The 12,026-nt window shown below is 41.8% G+C and overlaps 1 protein-coding gene across 3 annotated transcripts; it reads right to left on the reverse strand.

The window, feature by feature from the left end:
* Positions 1-1,176: 1,176 nt before the first annotated feature.
* Positions 1,177-10,621, reverse strand: CDK1 (cyclin dependent kinase 1). Of its 3 annotated transcripts, none has more exons than XM_075026877.1 (9): positions 10,541-10,600; positions 9,394-9,519; positions 9,212-9,262; positions 7,596-7,752; positions 6,340-6,463; positions 5,785-5,955; positions 5,057-5,220; positions 4,785-4,926; positions 1,177-1,545 (listed from the first exon to the last, which is right to left on the reverse strand). In XM_075026877.1, the coding sequence occupies exons 3-9, from the start codon at positions 9,246-9,248 to the stop codon at positions 1,432-1,434; spliced, it is 909 nt and encodes a 302-aa protein (XP_074882978.1). In that variant the 5' UTR covers positions 9,249-9,262; positions 9,394-9,519; positions 10,541-10,600; the 3' UTR covers positions 1,177-1,431. The 3 variants fall into 3 exon arrangements, with proteins under 3 accessions (XP_074882978.1, XP_074882980.1, XP_074882977.1); XM_075026879.1 differs by lacking the exon at positions 10,541-10,600 and adding an exon at positions 9,677-9,960; XM_075026876.1 differs by lacking the exon at positions 9,394-9,519 and having other exon boundaries at positions 10,541-10,621.
* Between the last annotated feature and the right edge of the window lie 1,405 nt (positions 10,622-12,026).

Below are 12,026 nucleotides of genomic sequence, written 5' to 3' on the forward strand. Positions count from 1 at the left end.
ATGCTAACACCCCAGCTGGTATTTACATCTAAAAATACTACTTGTTAACAAAAACTAGGTCTAACACTAATACTTTCGGCTACTCATCAATAGACACAATAAGCAGCTGAGGAACAGGATGTCATCATCTCCACTGCTTTTGTTTCAAAGTCTTACTCTTCAGCAGCCGTAGGACAACTCTTAAACCTCACTGTTTATGAAGAGTTCATTTCGTTCCTTTCACATGCCTGATTTAGAAACTTAAATACTTTCATTCCTATTCCACACTTTGCTGCAAGCTTTGGCCCCTAACCAGCAAGTAAAGGAGCCCCACAGTGCTTAGATCCAATAAAACTTAAGACAGATGTGCACGCCCTGCCTATTGATGTATCTGAAAGCCAAGAACAGAGGTAGCAGTTGGAAATCTAACATAAAATTCATTATTAGTATATACCTTTGAATTTTGTTTGAACTTTTTACAATACTCTCACCTGTAAAGTTAAATGCTGAGGAGCTTTATAAAGCTCCTGCTTTAATCATGGGAGACTATAGACATGTAGCATCTAAGTGTGTGATTACAATTTCTGGCAGTCACATTAAGTCAACAATTACTTGACTATTCCTATATGAAGACAGAATAGTTTTCAAATTCAAGTATAATCCAGGGTGCTCTACCTTTAATAAGAATCAGAGAACTACATTACTATTAGCAGTTGGAAGGGGCCCTGTTAAGCAGTTATACATTAGTATATAGACAGTCCACGTAAAATTTAAGATATCATACCTTAACTGGTCCAGGATTTGGAACTATGCCAATTCACAAGTTAAAATGCCAAAATCTAGGTAAATTCTTGGGCCTTCAAGATAGAGAGCAAGGATTTTTTCCAAATGCTGTTTTGCAAATACCTTCAAAACCTTAAAATGAGTTTGGTCATCTACTTGGCTTCAGTAGTAAGCTGCAATTCTTCAGTTCAAAATATCTTAATTTATATGTCCTTTGGCACACTGATTGCCATGCTCAAGTAAAATTTTAACTGACATCATACTGAAACAACTCAAACTTCAGAGGAATTTCCTATCATATCAAGAACAGCAATTTAGTAGTTTAGGTTAGCAGCTTTTTTTAGACAAGTGGTACCTTACCAGCCCATTCCAAAGAATACAGAGTCCTTTTGTAGAGCAGCCATAGTCTGGAAATAAGTTCAGTCCTTTATTGGATTTAAAGCTTTATTTATAGAAAGTTCACTGCATTAATGGCAGCAATATTTGCATTGTATTTGAACTCAGCACTAATAGGTTAATATTTACACTTAGATAACATTTAAACCAAAACAAATTAAAAACACAGCCACAGTTTTAGAGCAGAAAGACAGATATAAAAGTTACAGACAGACAAACTTAATAAAAGTAATAACGATTATTTCACTCTGGTTGATTTAGTCCAAAGGTCTATCATTTCTTAATCAGATAAGCAGGAAGAGTGGATTTGTCCAAGTTGTCAAAATATGGATGGTTCAAGGCCATTTTGCCAGAAATTCTTTTTGCAGGATCATAAATTAACATTTTCTGGAAGAAAAAGGAAACACATTTACTCCCTCATGAAATGGGAACTAAAATCATGTTAAATAGGTAGATATTTAAGCATAGTAATAATCAAGTATCCATAAAGACAAGTTTTCCCACTATGTTCCATGATTTCTCATAGAAGGGAGAAGTTATTTCTGCCTACAAATCAGTAGTACATCAGTAGTAGTGTATAACATCTCAGAAAGTGAAGAAACACATTTATTCTCCCATTCAATAACCAAGCCCATGCATGTATTGGGGTACCATATGCACTGAACTAAATCCAAAACCAGGCATCAAGTGGCAATACTTATTAGTCTCAGCTTCTCAACTAAAGGAAATTAATAAGCTTTAGGCTGTTAAAGCACAAAATGCTTACAAGGACAAGTGGTCTTATGCTTGTTTTGTTAAACTGACATTAAAGAAGCTGATGTCAAATTGCTTCTACTCAGCTTGGTGCAGCTGTTTACAGTTGAAATACAAGAGTGATCACTCAGTTACAGAATCCAAACAGGAAAGTAGTATACAAGCAGGTAGAACTGAAAAAACCCAGAGCTTTAAAACCTGAGTTTCTTTGCAATAAGTTACTTCAGCTGAAGACCTCAATAATAAAAGTTGATCTGAACAAATAGAGGGGATGCCATAGACTCTAAAATAGCCCCCAGAACTTTCTAGAACAGGCATGAGATTTGTTCTGCTAGCAGTTAAAAAAAAACCAAACATCTACAGTTTATATCATACAAGGGGCCAAAAAAAAAAAAAAAAGGAATGAAGGAATCATTCAGCAGTTTTCTGCTAGACCTAAAACTAGCAAAGTTTCTGCAAATTTTTTGCTTTTGCTTCTCCTTACTAAAGGAAAGTACATTTCCAATTCAAGTAATCATGATTCTACCCACTGCTTCTCCCCCATCCCCACAATATATTTGTCTTCCAGAAAAAAAGCTTAACCAGTATTACTCAGCCCAGTATTCAGTTGACATTTAACTATCTTTAGACTTCATCCTACAGGGAGTCTTCCAAGTTGATTTAAATCACTGAATTTCCATTTATATTCTCTGAACTCCTGCCAAATGCAACACTGTTTCTAGATTTAACCTTGCATGTCCAATTTTACCTTGTGACAGGTTCCCATTAGCTGTATCCCAGAACAACAGTATCCTATAGCTAATACTGATATCAAAGATTCTCTTAAAATTGACTCAGACAAAAATGGGCAAATTTCTCTGGAAAAGGGATGCTGTGACATTGAGGCTACAGCACTTGAGCTGATAGATTAAGTGACCATTTCTTCTCTGAGCAGTCTGGAACATAGCTTTTCCTGCAACTTGGTGTCTGATAGACCATAGCTTTTGATGACAGCCATTAAGTGCTTTGAAACACTGGCAACAGCAGTCATTTAGCTTATAAAGGTCTTAAGTTTACAGCCTCACTCAAGCAATTGGTCTTAACACAAAAACATTGAACCCGTTTTCGAAGATAGCTATTTTACATGCTACTGCCATCTGCAATAGTCTATAGAAAGAGAAATTAACATTTTCATTGGCACATCTCAGCTTGTGCTCTAGAATGAAATATTCAATTTTGTTGCCTTTAAAGTTATATTACTGCTTCAGGCTTAAAAGTGCCATAGGAAACTTAAATGGATTCCAGATGCCTAAGAATTCAGCCATACCATTGTTACCAGGCATTAATAGGAAGCTAAAATTTCAATGTTTATTATTTTAAGGCAAAACTATACAAGATTTTACAGAATTTAATATGCTTTGAGATTAGTATTGCATTAACACCATTTGAGGAACTGGGGGGGGGGGGGGGGGGGCCTTTATTAGCAGCAGCCCAAAACATTGGTTTTATACACTGAAGCCACAACTAAGCTCAGATGAGTACTTAGCAGGCCAGTTACACAACTGTATCAACAAGATTTACTTGCCTGTTCAATTGCTTTTAGTTTGTAAATACAATCACTAACAATTCTACTTCAAACTAATTTAATAATGATGCTGTCAGTGGACACAGAGGAATTATTCCTGGCTTAAGTCAGTTATCTCTATAAAACAATACTGCTACAAGGTTCAGAGAACTATCCAAAACAACTATATGTTTAACAAATGTTGTTCAGGTTGTCAGTCTGAACTGTGACTATGTTCTCACAAAGAAAAATGGTGAGAAATTGTGGTCATCTGAGCTTCTTGGGTAACACTGCTTCATTCAGAGTATTTTGCCATAGCCATACCAATATGGGTAATAAACTACTTTGTCCGTGACCACATAAAACATGAGCCAGCTACACAGGTAACTGCTGTACAAGGTTCCCCTTGTACCAAGATGGTTCTGAAGTTTCAGCTTACCTTAAGACACATAGACCACCCACCCCACACCCCCATATGCAAGTCTGCACTGCATAAATGCAGCTTTGGGAGAGCCAAAGGGTAAGTCACCAAGGTACATTCTTACATGTAGGTACATCTAACATCACACTTAAGATGTGATATAAATTAGTCCGCAGTGGCAGCACATGAGCTGGAAGAGCATTAAATGGAAAAGCCTAATGAAGACCTTGTCAAATAAAAGCTTAGCATGGTAGTTCAACTGCACAGTCACGGAACTTAAAGTAAGCTCACACTAGACACAAACTGTACCAATTAAAAGTTATACTGCCACAGCCAAAAATCTTTAGCTCAAAATTTGAAGGCAGTTGAGACAGACACTACAGACTGACTTAAACCAAGTCCCTGGTTTCACAGCTAATCAATAAATTCAGCTGTTTCCATCATTGTTTATTCAGGTAAGACCACCACGAAAGCTTAACCAAGATGAGCCCACCAAGATTAATCCACATGCTACCATAAAAGAAAAACATTTCCAACCAGATCAACAGTCATACAGCCACATCACAATTAGTGCTGGCACCAGGAAGGTGACAGTTACAGTTTATGGGCAGGAGCCTTCACTTAGACCTGTTTGTAAAAGCTCATCCTCACTTTCAAGTTGTACCCGGCTTATTAGTATAGAAAAGCTGAGGCATAATTGCTTAATGAGAAGAATAGTAGTCTAGTCATCTACTATTTATGAAAGAGGTGAGTGAATGTCATACAAGATGTCAATTCTACAAGAATGACAGCCCATACCACTGCTGATAGTTTGAAGATCTCCATATCTTTATTCTAGCCAAGACTGATTAGTATAGTTGAAACAACCTGTTCATCTTCTTAATCAGCAGTTTAAGACAGACTACTTACAGACAGCAGATCAAGTCCATCTTCATCTAAGTTTTTGACATGTGTTCCAAGGCTGCCAGGTTTCCATTTGGGGAAAGTGTTTTTATAGTCTTGCAGGGACTCCACTTCAGGCCATACCTCATTGTTAGGGGTCCCTAAAGCTCTATGCAAGCATAAGCAACATATTAAGCAGTTTAGTCTGAAATCCGTATGCACTACTGTGGTTTTAATAGGCACACAGCACTGTTGTGCAATGCTGCACAAGTAGCAAGGAAAGGTTCACCCTGACATACCTGAAGATTCTGAAGAGCTGGTCAATCTCTGAGTCCCCATGGAAAAGTGGCTTTTTAGTTGCCAGCTCAGCAAATATGGTACCTATGCTCCATATATCCACAGGAGTAGAGTAACGAGCAGAACCTAGCAACACCTCTGGAGACCTGTACCACAGTGTCACTACCTATTGAACAAGGAAATTTCTTTTTTATAAGTTTATAGAATTAGGTCCTCTAATTGACTGCAAGCACAATGACTTATTCATTAATAAGCAGCATTCACAGGTTTTTTTTTTGTTAAAATAATAGCCAGTGCTACCAGTTTTAATGAAAAGACTAGTTTCAAACTTCATTTATAGACAAATATTAACTTCATTGCACTAGTTTCTACTGCAAGCAAAGCAGTTGCCTACACCACTTCCCAAAGAGCAGGAAGCCTTTAGCACCTAGCCACTAAAACCCTCAAACCTGACTACTTTGTGAAGCAAAAATGCCCTTACAAGACAATGAGCAACAAGTTCTGGCCCATCTGATGCATTGTCAAGGTAATAATAGTGGGATTCATAAGATGCTTTGGAACCTTAGAGTAAAACGACAATCAGGGAGATGGAAAGCTATTGAGTAACTTTTTGATAGTTAAGTTTATGACTTCAAAAACTCCCCGATTCTATTTTAGCTGTTTCATATTCAGTTATTACTAGGAAGGTAGTAAGCATTCTCTAAACCACCAAGAGGGTGTTCCAACTCACTTCATGAGTGTATACCCGCACTGGAATTCCAAAGGCTCGAGCCAATCCAAAGTCCGCCAGTTTAATCACCCCCTTGTCATCTATTAAGAGATTCTGAGGTTTTAAGTCTCTGTGCAGAACTCTTCTTGAATGGCAGAAGACAATACCTTGCAAGATTTGATACAAGTAACTCTAGAAAGGATGAAGTGGGAGAAAAAAAGGAGTAACCTTTAGTACAAGTTGGTGTTCTGCAACATGAAGCTGTTCCCTCACATTAGCTCTCCCCATAGTAGTAGGAAATAGAGATCCAAAGCATTGCAGATAGAGTTAATATCAATCATAAAGCCACACAAATTAATTCTTTATGTAACCTTAAAGCAGTTTAATTTCAGTAACAAAAAGAATTTGAAGTGGCATTTGAGAGCAAAACTCACATTCATCTTATTATCCACAGCTGGTTCTTTAACCTTTCATTTCTCCTCAAGGAGTTCATTATACTGAAAATAAGAGCTGCTTATACCTTTGCAGGTCATCTTTAGATTAATTTCTCTTATATTAAGAAATTTTCCTCATTACCTTAACACGTGAACGATCCAAATACTGGCCAGATGGAATAGTATCCAAGTATTTCTTGAGATCCATGGAAAGGAATTCAAAGACGAGGTACAATCTTGAATCCTGCATGAGAACATCCTGAAGACTAAAAATCAAGTATACGATCAACTCCATTGCAAAATAAATGGACTCAGTTACATTTCCCCTCTCAACAGCAATACAAGCTGACATTTCCAGGTTCCTATCATGAAAGTCTTAAAAAAGCTTTCGGTCTTCAAAGATTAACAGACTTGGTGAGTTATACTGTCATCTGGAAAATCAAGTACATCTGAAATAGTGTCAGAATGAGATAAAAACCTATATGATTCCCCTTAAACTTAGGTTCCCTCCTGCCTAAGTGTCAGGCACAGGAAGTCTGAGGAAAAAATATTGTTGCCTTTTAAAAAAAAAAAAAAAAAAAAAAGGACTGTGAGTATTGGTGCCTAGCTTCTACCTGAAGCTGGCTTATTACAGCAGAGCCTGAATTATCAGGAGAGTTTAAGGGAATATTACAATAGGAACCCAGTAGACACAGCAGGATTTGCACAGGTTTTTAAGTATCTCCTTCATCCTTAATAGATTATAAGGGTCCCTAAACCCAAGCATATGTACACTGAGACACTGCATGGCTGGAACTTGGCCAGTTTTGAGTCACATTAGAGAGAAAGTATTTTACTGCATCAAAGCGCAAGTAAGTATTTTGTGGGGAAGACAATAGATGCAATCAATTCTACATGTCAAAGAGGCACTGATGGAAGTTTCACTCATAGCTTAGATGTGCCAGCTATGACAGCATCATAACACAACACATAAATCTCTGCTATAGAACAGCAAGCAAGTGACTGATGACAGAGGCTTACATAAGAACACTAAAGTCAAATGGTCTATTCCAAGGTGGCAAATAAAATGCCACTGACTGACTAAAGTAATGGCTTCAACCAGTTTTCATGAGGTACACTGTCTCCATTCTGACAATAACCACTCTGAAGATAATTTACATAAATTACAAAAATCAACAAGAATTTGAGACTACTAGAACTGGAAGAGGCAGCATGAGGAAATCTTAATTAGAAAACTGTAATAAACACAGGATTTGGGACTACAGCTATTTGCTGCAAAGCAGACCCTGTATTAAGCAGTGAGTAGCTCTCACCTCACTAGAATGGTGGAAAAAATTTCTTACCTGAAGGGACCTAGTGCCCTTCAAAGGGTTTAGCTAAATACCAGTATATGCATACCAGACTATATTGGGATGATGCAGCTCTTTTAATAAAGAAATTTCTCGGATAGCAGTACTCGGAACACCTTCCTCCTCACTTTCTAGACGTATTTTCTTCATTGCAACCACTTGGCCTGTGGTTTTGTGCCGACCTTTATACACAACACCATAGGTACCTGAACAAAAAGACAGTGAAACATATAGGAAACACCAGCTTCAGGTACAGATAAGTCTTCGCAAATAAGAACTGCCAACATAGGCAAGAGTCCTTGCAATCAAGCATTTTTTGTTTAATTATTTGGCTTGATTACAAACTACTACTTAGTTTGGGCAATTTTACCATGCAATAGTTTTGTTTGTTTAAAGCATGCCACCCATAAACAGTATCACTTGTTAGGACAGGGTACTTAGTAGCCTAAGTATGAAACTTGAATATGTGGAAGGTGTAGTTGTAAAGTCAGATATTATTTGAGTTCTGGGTTGATTAACTTTCAGGCAAGATCACTATACCTCTTCATCTCCAAGGGGTTATGATTTTGCCATTGATACATCATATTAAAGTGTTAAAGGTTTAGCTGCAAAAAAGTAGTGCTCCCTCTGCAGCTGGAGAAACTATCCATCCATTGGTCAGATCTATAGAAATACCTCTAGCACAATCCTCAGTGCAGGAGAGAGGGTAGTGCTGTGGGTCTCAGCAGAAGCTAAAATTAGAACCAGTAGTAAATTGCAAATCAATAACCTATTTTAATCATCAGTGTTCACAGAAGCAGAACCCTCAACAAACCAAGACAGCTTATGTATTCTCTTTTCATCCTTCTTGAAGCATTAATCAGATTAATCTCAAACAAACTAGTTTCAGGAAGAAAGATTCATGCACAAGGCTTCAGTTACAAAGCTTTGTTATAAGATTCAAGCCCATACATTTTGCGATTACCTTAAAGAGCGCCTTCTTAGAGTAAGGTACCGCAAGTTCTCAAGTCTACATAAGGCTAAAGCATTATAAAACACACTACATAAAGCTTCTACATTTAACTTAGGCTAAATTTCCAGTGAAAAGGGGGTTTGTGACTAACATCTGCAATGAAGCAATCTTCTTAGTGCCTTACAGCAAACTAATTGTTAAAATTCACTTCTCCAGAGTTTACAATCTGCTCTTTCTCTTGACAGCCATACTGACCAGATATGATCTGAGCAGAACAAACCACAAGCCACTACTCCCTACCAGCAGCTCCAAGCAAAATAAGTATACCGTGCAGTGCAACTTCAGGAGCAACTGGTAAAAAAAGTTCATACACAAAGGAATGGAAGAGCTTCCTAAATTGATAAGCTGGTTTCAGGCCTCAGAACATACTTTTTCCCCCCTCTTGGAGGAAAATTACACCATTAGCCATCAATATAAAGGTAGACTTCTCTCAACACTGATCAGTTGTTTCAAATAGGTCATGTCATCTTCAATAGAAGGGCAGTCTGAAAGCTTTCATGTATAGAGATAATTACCGCAGTAAGCCACAGGCTTATTTTGCTAGTTAGTTGAATCTCAATAGTTCCTCTAATAGCCAGAGTGCACAGAGCTTCTATGACACTTGATAATTCAAATCGTGGGGCATTACAAGCCTCATGGTTCTCCATACTTACCTTCCCCAATCTTCTCTATTTTTGTGTAATCATCCATTGCTATGGTTATCCCTGAAACAAACAGGAAAAAAACCCATGAGGGTGAGTTGCTGTCCCAAACACACCCAAGCCACTGAAACTATGCCAGGTCTTTAGAAGCTAGTTTTGTCTTACATAATTAGGATGTAACATGGAACACTTACCGTTCTCCTTAACAAAAACACAGGTTTTTATTCAGGGTTCTGACTAGAAAAACTACATCCCAAAGGATGAGTGGGCACCAACTCAAAGGAGAAAGATGCTTTTGTGAAGAAAGCCCATCCAAGCAACTGAAAAAAACCACACCCTACTCATTAGTTTTATGTAGTTACTCACTAGCGGGAACTCTACTATCTAAAATTCACGGGGTTTGATGTTAGCAACATAAGGGAACACCAGCCCTGCACCATTTGGTAAGTACACAGCACAGTCTTCAGAGCTACAAACCTAAACTACGTTAACAGGCACAAGATGCTAGGAGCCATCAGCAACTGGTGGAACCGGCACTTCACGCCTTCCATGCTGCTCTTGACCTCCTTCACTGAGCACAGCTGAGCTTTAATACCAGGTTCGGAGGCGTTGCGAGGTAACCAACGAATCTGTAGCTACCTGCCGCTCCAGAGGAGGTTTCCGATTTCAGGCAGTCACTAAGCAAGCGAGGAAGGGCAGCGAGCGCTCGCCCCGAGCCCGCTAACCGCGCAGCCGAGGTCAGGAGCACGCTTCCATTTCGGTCCGGCTCCTGTCACAGGTCGCGTCGCCTCGAAACCGGGCCCGCGTACCGGCTGGAGCGGCTGGCGCCCTGCCCGCCTCCCCGCCAGCTCTCACGGGCGACCTCGTCCCGCTCAGGCAGGGACCGGGGGGGGGCCGCGGCGCGCCCCAGCACGCTGTCCCACCGGGGAGCGGGGTCCCCTCCGCCGCCCGACCGGGGGGGGGCGAGGGCCGAGAGGCCGCACATGCAGAAAAGCGCCGACACCCCCCTCCCTCTCTCCCTTCCCAGGCCTGTCAGCCCATCGGCCGCTCGCCCCGCTGCCGGGCCGGGCGGGGAGCGGCGGGCTCAGCCCGCGACCCCGCGCGAGAGGAGGCGAAAACCAACCTCCCCCCTCAGCCGTTACGCGGCCGCGCGCACCAACGGCCGCGGAAAAGCAGGTCCCCCGCCCCTCCGCGGGGCCAGCGCCGGCCTGCCCGGCCTCAAGTCCCCGGCACCGTCCCGTCAGGGCTCCGCCGGCCCCCGCTCCCCCGGCACCGTCCCGTCAGGGCTCCGCCGGCTCCCGCTCCCCCCCACCGTCCCGTCAGCGCTCCGTTCCCCCGCACCTGAGGAGGAGCCGCCGCGGCCGCCGAGCCCGCTCCCCACTGCAAAGAGTTTTCCAGGCTCACTCAGGGGCGGGCGCGACGCATTCGAACTAGCCGCGCGCCGCCACCCTCCGCCAATAGCGCCGCGCTGAGATGATTCAAAGCGGCCAATCAATGCGGGGCGCTCCGGCGGCGCGAAAGCGAGGCTGAAAGGCGGGTTCTTGCCTCCGTGGTAGAACCGGCGCGGCCGGGCGCGGCAAGCTGAGTGAGGATGTGCAGGGCGTCCGCTTGGTTCGCGGCCGGTGCCGGGGGAGGCAGGGCTGTTGGCGCGGGCGGGTGGTTGCCTGTAGTCTAAAACCACTCGTGCAATGAGCTGCTCTGGGACGGCGCTGATGGGTGAACTGGTCGCTGCTCCAATGACACATTAGGCTGTTTGCACGGTATAGGGAACGTAATCGTACTTGGATCGAGCTAGGTTCGCGGCTGCAGCTGCTCCTTTTAATCAAGGAAGCCTTTTAGATTTAGATGCCACGGCCGGCTAAAGCGTAAATTCATTATTTGTGGCTGCAAGGCTGCTGATCTGTGAAGTACTGCTGTGACTTTTGAAGCTGGTTTTAAAGTACATGCATTAATAAAAGGTCATTGGGTAACTTAATTCCCCAGAAGCCAGGACATATGTCAGTAGGCAAATTAAAGTTCTGTATCACTGCTCCCAGATTAAGAACAATTAGTCCCTATGCTATCACAGCTTCCGAAAGAGGGATTGGAGGCTAGAGAGGCATCTGCTGGCTTTGCTCAGGGTGTGCTCTGGCAGTTGCAACCTCATTCCATCAGTAGCTGGGGAAGTATTAATGCCATACACTTATATTAAAAAAAAAAAAAAAAAAGAGCCTGGGAAAATACTATTCCAAACATTGCAAAATTGTGTTACTTAGAAATTTCAATGCTAAATAGATTTGAAAAGCAAATGTGTTTCTAGTTTTATAGGTCTTTGCCCTACAGGATAATTTCACTGTGGATTTTGTGATGCTGCTGACCCATTCTGCCACCCATTTCTCATTGGCACCAACACCCCTGGGCCAACGTGCCCCTGTGGAAACCTACGGTCCCTGCAGGAGTGAGATACAAGCACCACTCCATGTTATTGAAGTAACTACATTTTTCAATTACTTCATTGCTCTGGCTTACATCATCCTTGAAGGACGGCATTGCTGCTCCTCTTCAGTGCAAGCAGGGCAGGCTGCTGTATACAAAAATGTACAGCTTCTCCCCTTCTTCTCCTCTTCTGTGCATGCTCCACAGCTTTGGGGGGATTTGCTTTCTACAGTCAGCACAGGACCAGAGCTACTGCTGCTGGCTCTGCTGGACTAATCCTTGTCCAGAGACCTTAGAAAGGTGGCCAAACTCCACCTTTTCCTTCAGATAAAAAGAAAACATGTCTGGGAAATCCCAGACATACGGTAACCTTTAGTTAACTTGTGGGAGGCAGGGGAGGGGTGGTTAGCAG

This window comes from Buteo buteo, chromosome 4 (assembly GCF_964188355.1).
Source record: "Buteo buteo chromosome 4, bButBut1.hap1.1, whole genome shotgun sequence".
In the NCBI taxonomy this organism is placed as follows: domain Eukaryota; kingdom Metazoa; phylum Chordata; class Aves; order Accipitriformes; family Accipitridae; genus Buteo; species Buteo buteo.

What these genes read in the sequence shown, in the direction of transcription:
- CDK1 (XM_075026876.1), bottom strand. Translation starts at nt 9,248, where the DNA reads ATGGATGATTACACAAAAATAGAGAAGATTGGGGAAG. An exon ending in TGCGGGTATACACTCATGAA is followed by an intron (nt 5,221 to 5,784) that starts GTGAGTTGGAAC and finishes CTTGTTCAATAG; the next exon opens with GTAGTGACACTGTGGTACAG. An exon ending in ATGGACTTGATCTGCTGTCT is followed by an intron (nt 1,546 to 4,784) that starts GTAAGTAGTCTG and finishes TTTTTCTTCCAG; the next exon opens with AAAATGTTAATTTATGATCC.